The sequence below is a fragment of the Athene noctua genome, chromosome 11, assembly GCF_965140245.1.
Source record: "Athene noctua chromosome 11, bAthNoc1.hap1.1, whole genome shotgun sequence".
NCBI classification, from domain to species: domain Eukaryota; kingdom Metazoa; phylum Chordata; class Aves; order Strigiformes; family Strigidae; genus Athene; species Athene noctua.
The window spans coordinates 15,606,758-15,627,112 of NC_134047.1; the positions used below are offsets into that span (position 1 = coordinate 15,606,758).

Below are 20,355 nucleotides of genomic sequence, written 5' to 3' on the forward strand. Positions count from 1 at the left end.
AGTTATTTTCTTGTGAGGATATAACAGAAAATACCCTCAAACCACTAAATGCAAAAGTAAGCAATAATTTTGTGCATGTATAAATTAGATAATACACCTCATTATGCTCAGGCCATGCATCGTACCTACAGCAAAGTCCTTCCCTTTATGGCACTTCTTGGAGGTCCTTGACACAAACCGTACCAACCTCGCAGGGTTATGTGCCAGCTGGAAACACCACCTCACCAAAGAGCTCTACATCTATGCCAGGCTCATGTTGCTTTCTTAAGTCATAGCTTTCCATCATCTCTTCATTACAAGAACTTGGCCCCTGAATTACAGGCAGTTGCTTGCTGAATTTCTCCCAAGTGGGTGTTGCTTTCACATCATCCCTGCAGAAGTACTCCAGCCTGTGGGACGCAGCATGAGACCTGCGTTGCCCTTTCACACAAAGAACTAATTTAGAAAAAAAAGAAAAAAAGAAATATTTTTTTATCGAAGTGTTAAAGCAAGAAAGTGGGAATTCTTAAGACTGTACAAAGCACCTCCCACAAGTGTGCTTGGTCATGGGACTGGTTTGGGCTCAGCCATGGCACAAATCTGGATGTCCCTTTCTCCCTCCCTGCTCCTCAAAGTCAGTTCCCTTATTTATCAGCAACTAAGCCATTTGTTTAGATGGCTTATAGGTGAGAGAAAGCACCTACTTACCTTGCAAAATAGCATCAGAAAGACAAAAACAATCACACTAACATGTTTTATTTTTATTATTGTAACAAATATTATCCACCAGTGAAGAAACGTAATGAAGCCTTTTGAAATACAGGACAACTCTCTGGGGGGTTAAAACAACACAAGTAATAATCCCAAAACCCCAGACTTACAGATTTTGTCTGGCAGTAGGACCCTCGTGGGATCTGGTTAGGCAGAAAATACCACTGTGCATCCAAGAGCTTGTTTGCCTTCTCTGCTTCATTTAGCTTCTATATTGAGGATGTGAAGTGACCAAAGTAATTCTCATATTCTCCAGAAGGCATCCAGTTTGGAGATCACCCACTCAAACAGCACTGCTGAGTGAGGAGCAGCCAGTAACAACAGAGGCAGCCCAAAACACGCTGGCAAGATGAGTGCTGAATCCAGCCCCCCTCACAAATGGGAACAGAGGCTGCCAGAGATGAGGCTGTGCACCCCTGCAGCGAGCCTGGCTGCAGGCGAGATGCCACCTTGCCTGGAGGGAGCTGTGCCCCGGGAGGGTCTGGAAGCTCTTGGGTACCAGGCAGCCTGGCCAAAGGGCATACACGGGGCCTGAATGCTTCCCTGGCCTCCACCACCTTTAAGCTGCAAAACCCTAAGAACCTATCAAACAGGCCAAAAGGTAAGCAGTATTTTTACTAAAATTGCTTTAAAAATCACTGTAGCTTTCATAAAACTCTCATTTTATCAGTAATTTTATCACATGTTGGTAAAAAAAAAAAAAAAAAGCTCCCTGACTGCTTGGTGACAGCTGTGAACAAAACTCATACCACCCTGTGCCTGCAGTAATGAAAGGAATATGCTCCAGGGTTTTTTCTGAGCCTAAAATTACTTGAAATAGCTTTTCATCAAGACATGTAAATCTGATCTGTGACCCACAGACAAACATCTCACCTTGTTTCACACTGGAGCTGGAAGGAAAATGGACCTTAAATGAACATAAAAACATTGCATCTGATATTTAACACTGCAACTTTTTCAACTGAAGGAAACCAGTTCCCCTGTCACATCCTTCCTGTTTATCACTTTATTCAGCTATGAACACACAATTATTGGTGATAGATATTCTAATAAGTAACCAAAATTAACTAGTAACCAAAGTTACTTTTACTGAGGAAATAAACTGTAAAGCTTCCTTGTCTGTCTAAAGAATGTATTTTCTCTTATATTGTCTGCAATCATAATGTCTTAGTCCTCCTATTATGCAAACCTGCTAAATGAAGCACAAAAATGTCAGGCAATTTAAAAGGTCTGAATAGGACAAATATTGCTGGCAAAATGGCTGGTAGGGCTGCACTGTTTCTAAGAACAAGTTGCCACTGTACTACTGCACCTCTTTCCAGTGTCTTAATGATGGAAAGCAAAGGTGGGAGCTTGTTGAGAAGTGGTAAAGCATTTCCTACAGGCAACGAGAAGGGATGAAACTGTCATATTTGCCACTGTTGTGCACATTTTTACAACCAAATGTTGATATATAAACCATCATCCATCATCTATGATGGAACAAACACTAAAAATGGAAGAAAGAACATTTAGCTGCTATTTAGCTACTCAAGTTTTTTATTTAGTCATTCACAGTGGTTTGATTTTTTGCCTTTTTTTTTTAGAAAATTCATCCCACTCCACCTTGACAGCTTGTTTACAATTTGTTTCTAGCCACAGACAGCTGACAGATGTGATGTGATTAGCAAGACAAGACAGCCTAAATACAGCACAGCAGAAGACAGCAAGGGGACTGCAAGATACTTTGCATGAATCCACATACCTGCCAGTCTTGAAGCTTTCACCTGAAAGTAGAGATGGGTATTAACCCCTGCAACTCCAGGCAAGGTTAGGTTTCAAACCTGACTGCATTTAGGAGCAGGCTCAGTTTCTATTGAATTACAGAGAAAAAGTAGGTGGCTTTCTGCAGCTCGACTCTTTCAGATGGGAACATTTTCAGCTCAGTTCCACTATTGTTAGCAGAGTTACTAAAATAATTATGGTACCTTCAGCTCATGCACTGGTGACCTTCTCCTTGATGCCACCTCTGCAGTACTATGGTAACAGGAGCCCGTGCAACTGGCACTATGGAGTGCCACAACTGCTCTGATCTGCAGGAGTAGAGGTGTCTGTGGGGAAATACTCCCCTCCGATATTCTGAGCTGTCAGACGTGAAATCTTCTGTGTATTTTCTAAGCAAAAGGTTAGGGACCAGGAGGAAGAGGTATAACAAAGAAATTAACTAACAAACTCAAACGAGTATCTCTACTGTCAGCAAATTCAGATACCTGGGGTCTCCCTCACTAGGGTCTTGAAATCACTTTCAAGCTCAAGAAGCTCTGGCTTCTCAAAAAAAAAAATAATCAACAAGTAACACATCCAGAGAAAAAGCCACTTTGCTCTCTTTTGACCAGGTGCTTCCAAAACGTTACTTTCCAGTTCTGAAAGGCACATGAGACTATGTGATATTCATACCTCAGCAAAATGCATCTGAGAACACGCTGGCCAGGATCTGCAGAGAATGAGGTCACAGGCCTGGTCAGCCTGCTTTACTTACTAGTCTGGTTTGAGTATTTTTACTGAAGGCTGTCAAGACACATGAATAAAGCCCACAGTTAGCGAGTAGGCACCAATGACTGAGTAAGGGGCATACTGCCTTTGCAAGAGCAGCACAGGTAGTTGAGTGGCTGGTGGTTCACAGCAGCAATGTGCAGCGTCTTGGCAGAGGCACTAACCAACAGGGACGAGCATCGCTTGGCTCAGAACGCAGCTGGCAGAGATGCCACCACCCTTCGAGTGGTTACTCATCTGGAAGGTGGGGAAGCCCTCTCACCCCACATGTGGCAGTGCTATTTCAGCGTGGTGGAAACTCAGCCCCAGCCAAATGGGACACCTAGTCATGCTGCAGCCATCTCCCACACGTGAGCAGGAATGGTTCAGAGTCAGGAGGGGCAGCCCGTACTGTGTTAGACATTAATCTGTCCCACACCAGACTTCCAATCACTTACTCCTGCAACGAGCCCAGTTACTTGCAGCAATTCAAGAACTGTTTCCATAAAGCAAACAGTGCTTCCTCAGAACATTCTCCTATGCCTTCCACATGTGGTCAATACAGCTGCTTAACAGCATAGTCTTTGCTGCTGACAATCAGAAAAGTCTGAACCTGACTCATCATCTACCTTCAGGCAGATCACAAGCCATTAGGGCTTTTAAGAAAAAACAAATAAAAAAATCAATAAACAGTCAGAGAAAACAAGTTCAAACCTTAAGATGATAACCAGCATCAGAAGAGTGTCATAAATTATTTGCTCCCATTTCATGCATAAGGGAACAGAGACTTTTCAGGTGGCTTTGAATAGAAATATAGAGAAAGGTCTTCCTTTAGCAAACAGAAGAATTGGGAAAATAAAGATGTATCACACCCTTCTACCACAACCCAGTCCCTGAAGTCAGCTCATGGGCAGCCAGGGCCAAGGGTGCCCCTCCAAGACACTGGCCCTGCTCTCCCCAGATCTCCACCCAGAACCTGCTTGCAGAACTCAGACAAACAGCAGCGCTCGTTACTAGGAAGCTGGAGAGCCCCACTGTCGGGAGATCACGTATCACTGGAAGTTCACGATGCTCCTGATCTCAGGGCACTGGTTTTGCCCACCAGTTGCAACATCTGGGGTTTCCTCCGGCAGGTCCCTCCCTCCACTCAGTGAACATTGTGCCAGTAAGGTTTAGCAATATAGAGGTTTTGCTTGCTTATTAGCTTTCGTATTTGCATCTTACACACTGAGCATTCCTCTGCGTAATTCTAACCCATTTCCAATGGCCAAGTAGCAAGATGAACGCACGGTTTAACAGCTTGAAACTGCAAAGTCAGCTCTGTGTGGGGCATGGGGAGAAGACTCAGAGCAGGGGCTTCTGTAAAAAGAAACTCCTGTAATCTTTAACTTGTTTGCCAATCAATAGGCTGATTTTATACTGCTCAAAATAGTAACTGCTATTTCCCTTTAGTCGGTGGACTCGTAATGAAGCTGGAATTTGTCCCAGCAACCATATGGCACATGTCATCTCTATCAACTTATCTAAATTCCAGAAAGTCCACATTTATAAGTTTATAAATATGGAAGAGGAAAATGAAATGTGATTCCTTAAGTAGTACATTTTTTGGAGTAACCCTAAGCTGCAAGATGCAGCTGTTTATTGAATGGCATGGTTTCTCATGCCACATGGTGTTAACGGAAGACTAAAAAAAATTCATCTTAATTTAGAATAGACAGCAAAAATGAGGAGTGAGATGGAGAATGTAAGAGATCTTTTTAAAACTCCCAGATCCAATGCTTGGACTAATGAAAAATATATGTTTACAAATAGGATGGGTTTTCTTTGGGGAGAAAGGGGGGGGGGGGAGAGCAAAGAGGACTGCAGCTTTTTTCTCATCAGCATCCTTAAGTACAGGACATAGGCTTGGTGACACGAGGAGGTCTCAGTCACGTTTCTAACTACTTAGCCTCTGCATGCCGCAACCTGCCTGGAATCAGACACACAAAATGTGTGAGAAATATTTAAGGACTTTGCAGAAAATGGGGGAAAACCCCCTGACTCTTTACAAAAATCAGTGTCTGAAAAGTGCTAAAACTGAGTGATCTCACCTAGACACACTCTTACCTCCACACGCAGTGACTGCAGCTCATTTGCCTTAAGATTTGGAGAGCCAAGATTCAAACTATGCCTCTGAACCATCAAGGATTAAAAAAACCCAAACCAACCAACCACAAACTTTCTTCCATGCTGTCAGATGAAGAGATTTTCAGGGCTCCGCTGTGCATAGGAGCCTTCACAAAGTCAGAGGGGCACAGCCAGCCCCTGCCTTCCCCAACTCCCTCCACTGACCTTCAGCTTCCCAGTGCGGCGGGCTCCAGCGCCAGCCGGGGCAGAGGCACCTGCTCTCGCTGTGGGGAGCGGACCTGTCCCCCAGGCGGGTGCACAGAAATGGGATTTCAGGCTTGGGGCCTCGGTGCAGACGGGCATGCATTGTTATTCCACGGCATATGACAAAAGTCACAGCTGGGGGAATAACGCAAAGATGTTTGATTTTTTCCTTTCCCAGCACTGTGTCACTGCAGGCCAAATGCAAACCTCCTGAGTTATTAAACAAGATAAATTTGGCAGGATTGTAAATCATAAAATTGTCCCAAATTGCAGAGGTGCTGACAGCATCATCTGTCTGGCATCTGATGTTTCCTTTTCTTTGCTGCTTCTTGCCACAGGATGAAACATCCCCTCCTTAAATCTCTACAGTGAAAAGCAGCAGCAGCAATGCCAAAAAACCTGAATGATGAACCAAAACCTGGCATTTCATGTTGCATCTGCCAGGTTCAAGTGAATGCAATAATGCTATAATAGATACAGAAAAGTGCTTTAAAATGGTTTTAAAATACCCCAAAAGCATATTCTCTAATATTCTATATAATTTTAAAACATTATTCAGAATTGACCATAAAGAACACACACGACTCATGGGAACTAGGGCATCACTCGTGATTACAGCAGGAGAGAGGCATTTGTTATACATGAGCACTTGAGACATCCCATATACACACAGTCAAATGTTAATAGTGTTGCATATCAACAGAAGCAATCTGTCTCTGTTTCGGGGACAGACTGGGGGATTTACTTAATTGTCTTTATTTACAGCAACAATCCATTCATTGTTAATACCCTGAACTCCAGACAAAACATGCCTATGGGACAGCAACTCTCCCTCCCCTTTCTAGAAACACAGCTTTCAAATTGAGATGTTGACTTTTCTTTCTTAACTGCAATTAAGCTGCTGCTTTGATTTTCCATCCAAGTTCAGTTCTCCTGTCCCCGGTGCAGGTTCTTTAGTTACACAAGATTGTTCCTTTGAAGATGGGAGAGCACCACTCCGAAGGAGCCTTTGTGGGCAGAACTGGAGCCTTGCAGGCAGACACTGAGTAAACGTCAAAGCCAGTGCTCTACTCACCTATTAGCAAGGAATACACACTCTCTGTAAAAGAGTTACATAGGTACTATTTGCAAAAATATATCTGAAAGAATAAAATATTCAAAACTGAAGTTAACAAGCACAGGCCAAAATAATCTACATTTAAATGTCTGATCCAGGTCAGGTCTCCGAAGCAAATGATTTTTTCAGCTGTATTCTACTGTTAAGAAAAGGGGTGATGCCTCTTTCCCATACCTAGTGATGCGGCACAGGAGCCTGTGCCCATTAGCAGGAGTTACACGACTCTGTAATATTTATTGACAGCTATCAAAGTTTTGGGTAAAAATATGGAAAGATACACTGTCAAGCACTGTGTAAGAAACATGGGGAGGGGACTCAGGTGATCAGTGGTGTGTTTATTTCGGTGCATAAAACACGTAAGGAAAATTATTTCCACACTTCTAAGGAAAGGTTACAAGCAATGAAAAACAATGGAAAAAAAACAAGCAATTTTTTTACAGTGATGTTGAACAAGAGAGGTAAAGGCAAAACTGTTAATTCAACAGAGGACAAGTATTTTGGAACAATTCTGGATATGGGGAATACATGTTAAAATGGAACAATTTTTTTTTTTTTGCTTCATTAATTGATACTGTTCTGTGAGTTAATGTTTTAAAATCTGAAGCATTCCTACAGGTCTTTTTTCCCCACAGTCCTGTGCAGACAGAAGAGAGTAAACAAGCTTGCTCTCTACTGGGATCTGGAAAGCATGACCAAACCCTGACCCTCCCTCCTGCAATTTCCATACGGGCACATAAGAGCAGAATCAATGGCTGGGAAAAAAGTATTGCACGCCAAAGAGTTACTATATTTGCCCCTTTCCAGAAGACTCAGCAGCTCTGGTACACAACCCTCCTTGAAAAGAGGACAAAGGAGATTCTGGTGGTCTTTAAATGCCAGGGTAACTAAAATTTTAGGTCAGACTTAACAGATTTCCCTCCTGCACATGGATTTTAGCTGGGTTTGGGAATATTTGCCTGCAGGGCAGCGAAGGGCTATGGGTAATTAGATGTCAAAGCTATGGTCCTCATTCCCCAGCTCCACATGATCTTTAGCAGGCCAGAGCCACAACATACTTCAGAAAGAAGGATCAAAAGGTCAGATTTATTTTGAAACTCAATCAACAAGCAATACGGAAGCCAGGAGAGGTGCTTTCACACTTGCCCAGAGAAAACAGACTGCAGCCAATGCAGAATGTTGCGATCTAAGGGAGATACAGCGACAGGTCAGCCAAGAGTGCAAGCAGGTATGAACAACAGAGCTCAGATTCACCTAAACCAACTACAAATTATTAAATAAATATATATATATATATCACTCCAGACAGTCTGTGGGAGCTCAACGTCCAAATGAATCTCTGAACGACGCCAACATTCTCTAAAAAATTATTTTTTCTGCCTAGAACTGTAATTTTACCCAGCAAATTTACTAGCTTTGCATGTTTCCAGTCCCAAAGACATTTTCATCTGAGGTCTTTTCACATTGTAAACTGAATTCTTCTAAATGTTAGGAAACAGCCCCAAATAGAAAACTTTTTAATGAATATGTGGATACCCTGACAGCATGTAGCTAGCTTAGAAAGAACTGAACCTTTCACTCCCACTACAGACTCGGAGAGACATTAGTCATTACAGGAATAAAAAGTGAAAAACCCAAATAGCAGCAATAAACACTCCCAGAGATGGGGGAAAAAACCCAGCATTCAAGATCCAAAATAATACATGGAGGAGGCAGTAATTCCCATTTGAGATCATCCCTTCTAGAATGTCAACCATGCAGGGCTCCTGCTGTAGCACCACCCCCCGGTTATCTGGGCTGCACCTTCTACAAATCGGATGGTCATTAAATAAACTCCTGTGTATCACTAATGCTGGAATTCCTGACAAAAACTAGCCACGTTGTTTTAGGGTCAGATATGTTGTGGAACAAATCCCACCACATTTTCCCCAGAATAGGTAATCAGAAGATCCAGCAGAGCTGGACATCAAAAGACAGAGCCTACGGACTGAGAAAAGTTCACTTGGTCATCTGCAAAAGACTGTCAACAAGAACATGTGAACTGGTGCCAGTCAGTAAAGTCATCCAAATCCCCTAGCTTGTTCTCAAAATTGTGATCACCTTTTCATAGTTGAATGGGTCCTGCAATACTCATGGGACCAAAACCTTTATCATTAACCAAAGCATACGTAACTCTGCATTTTAAGACTTTTTTTTTAATCACATCTGTATCAAAGAACTATCATTCACATTTTAACTGAAATACAAAAGAAAAAAATACCTTATAAGCTACATACGCTGTGCAAGTAAAGAACACTTTCGCAGAGCATGGAAAGCATAAAGTGCTACACAAGAGAGCTTGACTCACCCTCCAGATCTCTGGGTAATCTATCACTACACACAAACTAAAACACCACGTAAGGTGTAAGCCAGGAGGAAATAGGACACACATTACTCCTTCAACACACAATTTTTACTAGGTTAAAACTGCTTATATATTTCCAAATATGCACAAGCTGAATTACGATTACATTTCTCAAAGTCTGTTATATAGGAGAAATGGGCTATTTTCTCCCTTGACATGAGGGCCATGCCACTAGAAAAGCTTCAGCTGTATCAATTCTAATTAGGAGCAGAGCAAGTAACAAATAGGTCAGCTATAAAAGGAAAAATTAAAAAACTAGCAACTGGCAGAGTCAGACACCAATGCAAAGATGAGGTAATTACCAGCTGGAGGATAATTTAAGACGGAACAACAATTCTAGTAAGTAGAGTGAACTCTGCAAAATAAGTGCCCTGAACCTTCCAGATCAGGTAATCACCAAACCTTTGGCTATAAACTCCTCCAGACACTTTTACTGCACTTATTGCTGCGGCACCAAATTATCTTTGGATGTCCAACCAGCCCATCAGATTAAGACTGTAAGCCTTTGGGGACAATTTTATTTATTTGTACACAAACTGCCCTAATCCAAGGTTTCCATTATTCTGCTAAATAATCAGGCTATTGGTTTGAGCTTTCTGACTAAAATACTACTCCTTGAAGACTCCCCCCCTCAGAAACAGAATAGGCAATTTAAAAATAGCATTGGTATGAGAAAACAACTCACTGTTGTCCTGGGAAAGGTTAAGACTCACAGTGATTCTTCAGAACAAGGGAACTCTAGAGCTGCAGGCCCGGCCATCAGACAGCTGCCTTCTGCTGCTCCAGTTCTCACCCCTTCATGACAACTCCATTATCCCAACAATGCCAAGACTACAAATGCCCCAAGATAGGTTGGGTCCTGCCATGAATCGCTTTCCCTGGGCCAGACTCTTAAGACTTTATACAACTTTCTAAAGGAAGTGGAACCATGGAAAACTGGACATCTGCAAGTGATCAGCTCTTACGTGAATAGGGCAAAAAACCTTCAAATAATTTGGGTTTTCCAAGGTTTTCTTCCCCATCATTCTTGTCCAGTTTCAAAACACAGCACAAGGAAACGTCACCCCAGATGTACTGAGTCAGAGTGCTGTGTTTCTTTGCAGGGATATCAGCCATGAAAAGTTCCATAGAGAAGTGAACACTTTTGTTGCTAACTGGGCACGGGAAAAAAAAAAAGCAAAGTCCAAATGAATTCTGAGATTGCGGTGTGAGTCTGCCATCATCAGGAGAGGGCAGACAGCTCACGAAGCTCTGCCTGCTAGCACATTAGTCTTACTCACATTCAGGTCAAATATCTACTAATTGCTTTTTATCCAGATGCTTTTCTAATTTACATACAACTGCAAAAATGAAAGCACTCAAAATTTATGAAAGAAAGAAGCAGCTGCTTATCAGGTGGACACTGTTGGCTCTAGATACTATGATGTGTTTACTTTTCATAAAAGCAGCCTTACTGAAAATAGAGATTGAGTATCTGCTGTATCTATATGTACAGCTGTGGATTCAGAGATGGAAAGGGTTTGTTATGCTATGGTTAAGAAAGATGTAATATGCATCAAGTCATTTTACACTGCATTACAGAAGAAAACAGCTTGCAGGTTTTGGCAAATCTTTGATGTTTTCTTTTCAATCCTGGTGAGTAGATACTAACTGTCATTATGAACACTTTAATCCAGAGGGAGATACAAGAAAAAACCTCAAAGATTAATTTGATTGAAGCACTACATTTAATCCACTATGCTATGTCCAACACTGATGACATTGAAAAAGAATTCTTCCACTTTAAGCAGAATAGATAATGAGTGACTAAAAAAAACCCCACCATTGTGGCCATACAGCAACTCCTGAGCTATTCACAAGGCTCAGACAAATCTTTGACATCTTAACTTATAACCATCTCACAAGGGTTAGAACCCACCCAAAGCTTCTTCTGAATGGAGAATACCAGTGAAGATACCCACTTTTAAACAGAGCATCTCCTCATCCCCAGCATACAGACAGCAGCAGGATATATTTACATTATCCAAAAGAAGTTGCAACTACTTTATCTACTTTTTAGTTTAATTAATAAAATCGAAACGTAATACGGATTTCAGGGGATTTCAACTCAAGCAGGCTCTAAAATCTGGTCTTTGAGCTGGAAAAAAAATTAGTAGCATGTGACACAAATGACTGATACATACTTAAATTACAGAGCAACATTCTCCTATTTGGTGCTTTGCACAGCATTAGAAATGTATTTTTAAGGTAATGAGTCAATTCATCTTGACTGGCTACTTTCCAAGAGTATCCACTTTAACACGTGTAACAACCTTGCACAGCTACGCAGAATTATTTTTTAAAGAGGAAGAATTGCTTTTGATTTTACCCAAAACAATTATAAAACCTAAAGCTTACACATACATTTTGGTAGTGATCATTACTAGTAAACTGCATAAAGAATAAATACTAGTACTTCCAAAATTGACACCATAGTTATACTGCTGCTTGATGCATCAAGCAGGTACAAAATACAAATAGCATACTCCCCCAAAAAAGTCTATTAAGCTTTACAAGGTTATTAGTAATAGGCAGCACAATAAAAGAAGCTGAAGCTAACTGATTTAAACAGTTTCCCCCAGATGATGCCCCTCTGACTGTTCAGCAGCAAAACCACTTGTAACATACGATGGAAGTTCAGAACAAGCATGATGGTATCAGCCTTCTATAAGCACTCAGAGCTGCAATTTGTCAGCAGTGCACTGTACTTTGGAGCAGATAAAGGTTTCTGTAAGTTTGCATGGCTGCACACATAAGCAGTAGTTCTCCAAGGAAAAAAAAAAAAAATTAAGACAGTTTGTTCTTTCATCAGTCCTTAACAATAAAATGAACACATCAGGCCAAAACAGTTTCTTAAAAGTAGGTCAAAAATACCCATTCATGATCACTTCTGCATTGGTTTCCTAGCAAATTAATCTACCTACACAGATATACATGTGTATCCTGGAAACAGTGAGGCAGAGGAAGAAAACCAAATACATTAATGAGGTAGCTTAGACTGAATAACTGCAGTTAAAAGTTTTATTGAACAAAAGAAGGTAAAATGTGGTAGTCCAAGTTCACTGAGCAAAAGCAGCTCTCTCGCTGAAGCTGCACTTTGTGCTAAATAACCTTATTAACTGAGACTATACAGAGGACACATTATGCAAGTTATCTCAACAGTAAAGGAGAAAAGGTAGATTAAATTTGATCTGATGGAACGATTTGGTCAAATTCAGTGGCTTAAGTTAATGTTTCTAGCCCTTATCTACCTATATTCAGTGCAGGCATATAACAGAATATACAACTGTACTGAATTCCCATGTGTTAGTAGTGTGTGCTCCCATGCAAGCGGAAGCCAACTCCTGAAAAAACCCAAATTAAAAAACCCAAACGTTTAAATCTTTTGTTTGAAGCATCACTCAACCGACTCAGGAAAAACACTCAAAACACATTATAAAAAACTCCCGGCCTCTACAAGGTCCGCTTCCTGTATAGTGCTAGTATTTTAAAATTATTTTATTTCTCCCCTCTGCCTAAGAAACTTCATATGCTCTGAAAGCACCCACAAAGTCAGGTGGGTAAACAGATTTTTCAAAAATACTCTGAAAATAGGGAGGTAGCTCAGGCCCCTTGGCAACCTTCTGTCATAGTTCACACTGATATAGTCTACCTCCCCTTGTAATCGACAGTCAAAAATGAAAGGAAAAAGGATTTCAACTACGAAATTTAGTGAAAGAATGTGTTCAATACAAAGTCTTCAAATTTGACTCGTTGGGCTCCCAAATGTAAGCTATAAGGTACCTCACACCCAATACACAACATTAATAACGTACCTAGTTCATACATTTTATAGACAATATCTTCTCATTTGTTAAACATTTGGCTTGGGCAAGTACATCTTTTTTTGTTAACCACTTGACAAACATTCTAGGCCAAACAAACAGCACAAATAATGTCAAAGTCTTTTTTTTTTTTTTTTTTCCAGTAATCGTATGAAATGCTGTAGGCTAAGCCTAACAGAAACTACTGAAGAAAAATAATAGACTCCATGATGCAGTGCAAAGGTGTTACTACAACATCATAAGTCAAGGGATGTTTCTAAGGTGCTGAAAGAGGAGATTCTCTAGACGGCGACCCTGTATTGTCCTCCGGTGGGAAAACAGTAAGAGTGCAGGCTCGAATGCCACCAAGTGATTCTGGAAGGTCAAATACTTTATGCCACTCATCTTTTTCTGGATCATATTTCTGAACAATTTCCACCATACACCGATTATTCCAAGAATATCCTCCAACAACATAGATTTTATTTTCAAAGACAGCAACCCCAACATCACTTTGCCCACGTAACATGGCAGCAATTGGAGTCCACTGGTCTAGAGTTGGTGAGTAATATTCACAGCTTAGGACATCATCATAATCACTCGTTCCTCTAAAGTGATTTCCACCAATAACATATAGCTTGTCTCCTACAGTACACATGCAATGCAGACCTCTGACTGTCGTCATCGGAGCTTTCTGAGTCCATTTGTCTGTGTCAGGGTCAAAACACATAAGTTCTTTTTGGAAAGTATCATGGGTAATTCCCCCTAGAGAAATAAAACACATGTTAGAGCAGTGCTCACCCTAGTAAGAAATAAACAGCAGAAACATATATTTTCATGAATTAGTTCAACCTTTCCTAAAAACTTTTCACATTAGCATAGATTACTACCACATATGTGCTCCACTTCAAACTACATCTTTTTAATGTACCTTGTTCCTTTAAATGTGATATGGAAAGAAGCCAAGTCTCATACAGGACTTCATTACTTAAGATGATAACGTCAGATTAAAAGAACAAAAAATTGTTACCTATGCTTCATTTTGGCAAAATTATTTCTTTGCTTACATTTGTTCAGTTTGCCAGCTTTGTTTCTCACGGTCAAGAAAACAGGAATCCATTTCCCTTTCAAATTTTGATACTACGCTATTGTGTTTTAAGTGGTTCTATCACATAGCAGCATTTTCTTCAGAAATCTTTTTTAATCAACTTGAACTGAAGAGGGACAGAGAGAGAACACAGATTTCAAAGATTCTTCTGTTAATAGATGCCTGTGGTGTTCTCTACGTTTACATTCTCCACAGTTTCCTGCAAAAGCAGTTGGAGAGGCTTCAGGGGAAATCACAGGATGATTTCCCATCAGTGGATGAATGTTCCACCTTTCTGCAAGGTCACTAGACAGGTCAGAAAGCAGTCACACCAATTTCAGACACTGTAGGCTTAGTAGCTATGGTTTAAGATCACAACGCAACTACATCTGAGGTGCTAGAATATACACGGAGAACACACTGCTACTAAACAATCTCCTGCCGGGCTAATCATTCAACGCTGAATTGTCACGCTTGGCTTATTAGCGGACAGAGATGGCATGATGTTGACAGGAGTTATGCAAGAAATTACTTAATTCTTCAGCTGGACAGTAAGAATACAGAAAAAACAGGAGGACTGTCCAACCCTGACAATTAATGACAGCCATGGTAGTGACAGTGCTTGGGATTCTGTCAGAGAGAAGAGGCTTTAATGACAAAGGAACCAATCTTCACATTTTCAACCCCAAACGCATCTAGAGTCATGGGAGGAGGAAAAAAAGAAGCAGCTGTGGGAAATACACAACATCTGTATGAAAAAACACATTAGGGAGCATATACATGTGCCGCCTGCAGTAAAACAAGCAGAGTGGGCAAAAAAGTACAAATAGCAGCACAATGATCAGAAGCTAGCTTAATGAACTCGTTCATAGAAAAGTAAACTGTATTTTATGGTAAATTTTAAAATAAATCCCTCCTAGTCTACTCACACAAGGCCTCCCCAATTCAAAATACCCCGAGGATCAATCTGCTCCAGTGCATTTCCCACCAGTTCTTTACAGCTAAGCAACCTTGTCCCACTTCCCGCCCTGAAAGTCATCTTAGTTCTTAGAAGATATCCCTTAAAAATCACAGAAGAACATACACAGGTCTGTGATCTCTGTGGAGATCACTCACAGACACTGAATCTTCTTTCAAAATTGAGCAGACACCAGATTTTCAGAAAACTTATTGCCCGCAGTTTGGAAAAAAAATGGAATGAAACTATGACCTTGGTGACATATGGGACTGAGCATATTACAAATGAAAGACCAGTGAAAGTACAGAAATAATTCATATATCGTGTTTAACATGAACACTTATCCCTTTACACTAGCTTAATGAAGGCAAATTTCCAGTGCTTTCCAAAATGTATCAGAGGGGATGTGTATAACAATTATTGCTATATAAATGTTTATATGTGCTGTTGCCACAAAAAAAAAAAAATCTATTCTGACAGTTAAATAAGTGTTTTGGAGTTCAGAACTGTCTTTTATTATGCAAATTATTATGTAAATGATATAAAATAATTTTATCAGACTCTGCAGTATATATGCTATTTGAATGGCTTCATATGAATTTGTATCACTGCTTATACCTTGGCAAACTCATTGTAACCAGAGACTAATTTTTATTGTCTCCCAATGAAATGGGAAAAATTAGGTAAGAAATTGTTTCACAGAGATATGATCAATGAATTATTTACCTGAAATATACATCAATCCCCCATACACAGTTCCAGCATGACCATAGTGGGGTTCATTCATCTTTGCGACATAGCTCCATTCATTCATTCTGGGATTGTAACATTCCACAGTGGCTGTTTAAAACAAATAAGAATATAAAGTGTTGAAGCTAGCATGGCAGTTTGGTTTTGAGTACAGTCACAGTGGCAGTAATATATTCATAAACAGAGGAAGTATCAATGAGAAACATTGTTCAGCTGAGAAAGTGACAAGGGAATTATTGAGCATTATGTCTACAGACAATACAGAAAAACCTCAAGTGACATCCCAAAGGAACAGAAAGGAAGAAAAAAACCTTCCTGCATTCTTGCCTTCCACCTGTCTCATTCCCATTCCGGCTTGGCACACAACCTGCCCCAGCTCATGAACCCTGCCCAAGGTACAGCTACAGAACATCAGAGAAAATGAAAAAAGCTGGATGAATTCAGCTTTCTACCATTTTCTCTTGTACAAGTACCTTCAGTGTCTGCCATAGAGAGACAGGGTATAAACTTAAAACCTGTCTCAAAGACAGTCAATGTTTCTGGATACCAAAACATTTTTCTCAGGTCCGTGACCTCAGCAAAGTCCCACCTATGCAGAAAACCAGGCTAGATTTTCCTGGTATTCTGCACTGAAATGGTCCTATGCCCTCAAAAAGGGGCAGCAATTGTTCACTAATTTTCTGTTATCTTGCAATCTTTTAAGTACTTGCACAGCAACATACAGCACAGCATATGCAAGTCACTAATTCAAACAGTTTACAAAAACCAAGCTTTAAAAAAATACAAGATGAAACATCACTGAATCCCAAATGGAAAGAAGCAGCACCTGTGTCGATACACCACTCCATTTGTGCACTTTTCTTTGTGAATTCTAATGTTAAAATGATCAAAGGACTTATCAAATCAGAAATTGCAGAGGTTAGTACTAAGGTTAAAAAGAAACCCAGAGCGCAGATGTCCCTGCAGAAAGCACTTCTGAAGAGGAATCCTCTCTTCGAAGTGGGATGGAAGTGACATGGGTTTGCAGGAAAAGGGGTACACAGTAAGATCAGAGAATAAAAACAGAATAATAATGGATCTGAGCAAACTGTAGAGATTGACAGCTTGAATAGTACAATACGACCAGAGGGGCAAGAGATCCTGAAAAACCCTGTAATATAGTGACCTTATGATGCACAAAGCAATCATCAATAACTGTGTTATCTTAAAGACAAATTAAATCTCATTTTAAGTAATTAAAATTAAGAATCAGATTCTAATGCCTGTTATACAATGCTTTGTCTCTTAAGAGAGATGTTTATGAATGATGCGTACAAAATTAAATCTGTTTCTGAAAGTGATATTGTACTTGCTCTAGAACAAGCTTTTTATTCAATCAAGGGTAGAAAATCTGAGCCAACTCTATGGGATCAGTGAAGGTGACTTACAGTCCAGCATTACATATCAAATGAAAGAGTTAAAAAAAAATTTAGAAGTTGAGAAACCTGACTTTTTAAAGACAGAAACTACTTAGTGCTAGTATAAGCCTGCAGAACTAGCAGTACTGGCCAGGCTAGTAAAGTGTATCAATCACTAACATTCATACAGTGATTAAAAGGTACCTCACCCTAAACTCCAAATGTGTCTTTAAAAAAAAAATAAAAATCATCCTTTGGAGCATTTTGGAAGAGTAAGTCTGAGACCACCAATACACCTATCTCCAAAAGATCTCTAGTGTCAAGCAAAAATTTAGCAAAGAGTGCATTACATTTACCTTCTGAATTATCTTTTAGCTGCTGTAAAACACACAACCTCCTTATTGTTGCAAAACAGGATGGTATTTCATAATTCCATGCAATTAGTATCTCAGACACACTCAAAATAGAAGCTTCCAGTGTCACAAATACTGTTTGACCACCAGTTCAGCATCATTTAAGGTTAAAATAATATTTTAAAAAAAATCTATATTGCACATGAGAATCACTAAACTGTTAAAGCACACTGGATTATCTTCAGCTTTTCCCCAGCCAAGAGCTGAAACTTAAATTTATAAAATACAGAAAAGAGCTGGTCCAGAACATACGGTTCAAGATAGAACACAAAATCTACTAATACCTACTTATTTCAAAACAAATTATATACGTTGATTCATAAATATAAAATTATTAATTTCACATTCTTGAAGCTGTTTAAAAATAGTAATGACAGCCCGAAATGCCTCTAGTTTGGTAAGAGTGCCTTGCACACAAACTCCCAGTTATGCCAGCCATCTCAGGGCTTTGCAAGATGGACAAAAAATAAAAAACCGATGCAAAGTAACTGAAGTTAAGTGTCTTTACACACTACCGTTAATATGCCAAATCTGTGATTTAAAAAAAAACTACCCAGTATGGGTAAATTCCAAAGTTTACTCTAGGAGAGCAATCCTTTACTAAATACTTTCCTACAATCCAGCTTTCCTGTTACTGCAATCTCCTCCCCCAGCCATTCGAAATAAGTCTCGAGCTGCCTTTCACATTACACACATGTACACAGGTAGATAAAAGCTCATATAAAGAAAGGTATGAAAAGGCATTCAAGCATCCTTCTACAACAAAAATTTTGGTATTTCTTCAATTTGACATCCTGCAGACTTTGTATATCCATCAAGGACTTGAACAATCATAAAGCCAGTGAATGCTGGAGACATCCTCTTGCCCAAATAAAGGTATAGGCACAAAGAATTGATTCCACAAATTACACCTAAAATTAAATGAGTTGTATTTCTGTGTACTGTCATCTTGACACCACACGCAGTATTTGTCTAATCCCCAAATAAACCTGTGCTCACTCTTGTATAAATGTATTCATCCATTCCAGTATTCTTTTCTAAAAAAGAAAGCCCCTTTCTACTCCGCTCTATTTAGCAATCAGAAGAAAACAAAGATGTGCAGAAATTTCAAGAACAGAGAAAAACAGATTTGACATGCAAGTAATTATAGCTGTCCCAGTTCTACCCTGACAGCAGACCCTTCCGACCTGCTGTTTACTGCTATGCTGCACCGAAATCATCATTCTACTTGCTTTCACAAAAACAAAGGCATCCTCTTCACCACAATGCTTCTACTCCTTGCTAAGAAACTTAAATTTCTAATACACTATAAGGACAGGAAGAGCAGAATACGTACAAACCAATTGCAAAGCCAGCAGCAACCAGATTAAGATGACATTCAACACTGGACAACTGTCTACCTCACTCTGCATTACAGACTGAATTTAAGAGAGAAACCATAGCCAAAAGATCACTTTAGCAAGAAAAGATAAAACATCACTATCACACATTGTGAAGGCATTAGTTATCTGAGAAAGGATGATGTCGAGTCCAAGACCCCTCACCTTCTGACGTGGCTTCAAAATTCTCTCAAACATTACCAATACAGCTGAAGTACCGTTTGACAGCATTTCAGAGAAACCATCCCAACTCAAGTCTCAAATCCATCATGCTCTAAAACAAAGCTAATCACTTCCCAGCTGAAAAAAAACTACTGTTTTGTTTGGTTGTTCTGCATAGCTGTTGCCCTGTTACCTTGCAAGATCATTCCATTTCTCTTTCAACAAGATCTCCTCTGCACTGAAAAGGAAAAAATATTGAAAATTCCAGCTACTGAAAGTGTCGGCCAATTTGAGAAAGGCATCAGGATGCCTTATTTGGAGATGATGTATCGTGTCCAGACAGAGCACAGTTCACAAAACACTCAAAAGAACTGCTACTGTACTGAACCTAAGTATATATCCTATATAGCATGAGACTGATGGATTCATTCTCCCAACAGCATGAACAATTCAAATCAGGCGTTATTTATGTTTAACAGTGGAACTTGTGATCTGTTCATTACCATAATCCAGGGAAGACAGGCCTCATTTTAATAGAATTAAGCAATCTCAAAAAGACACAAAGCTTTGGCAGTCCCAAGGGATGCTCAGTCTGCACTCATTTTATAGTGCCATCTGTGATGCTATTTGAGGAGTATACAGATATTTACCACTTCTCTGTCAGTAGCTTCTAATGTGTCTTGAGGTTTATTACAGCAGCACTTGGCAACTGTGCGTGATGGTTGTCCCAAAACATGGGATCTTAATTTTGTTGTAGTATTTCTATAACACAGCTTGCTTATGCACAACTCAAAACTGACTTGGTTAAGTTAAACAAAGCCCTGAGTAATTCTGTCCCTAGCATAGCAAGGAGCCACTTCAAAGTAAGTTCCTATGCAAGAGGTCCTTCAGTTCACACTTCAGTTTGATATTCACAGTATTACACAGACAGCAAACAGCCCAACTGGGTAATGATGCTTAATTTTCTTCTTAACCAATTTTTAAAATATATATATATATTATATAGACTAACAAGAGAAGTTTTTACATAAACAAGAAGTTGTTTCAATTGAGGGTTAAACATCATAGAGAGGGCACCTGGAAAATAAATGCCTTCCTGCTTGTTGGACAGTGGGTCAGAAGAATATCTAACTGTCCTGCCCTGGGCTAGGAGTCTTCTCTTTCTGTCTTTACTGCAGCATGATGATGAAGGTTTCAATGAATCCGTGGTTTAGCTGC

At 39.9% G+C, this 20,355-nt stretch overlaps 1 protein-coding gene across 15 annotated transcripts in view; it reads right to left on the reverse strand.

The window, feature by feature from the left end:
* Positions 1 to 7,062: 7,062 nt before the first annotated feature.
* The window catches only part of KLHL13 (kelch like family member 13), a 90,230-nt gene continuing 76,937 nt past the window's right edge, over positions 7,063 to 20,355 (reverse strand). For all 15 annotated transcript variants that reach the window (XM_074914817.1, XM_074914808.1, XM_074914816.1 and 12 more), the window contains 2 exons: positions 15,763 to 15,876; positions 7,063 to 13,756 (listed from right to left, as the gene is read on the reverse strand). In XM_074914817.1, coding sequence (XP_074770918.1) covers positions 13,269 to 13,756; positions 15,763 to 15,876 — 602 coding nt within the window. In that variant the 3' untranslated portion in view covers positions 7,063 to 13,268. The remainder of the gene's footprint in view (positions 13,757 to 15,762; positions 15,877 to 20,355) is intronic.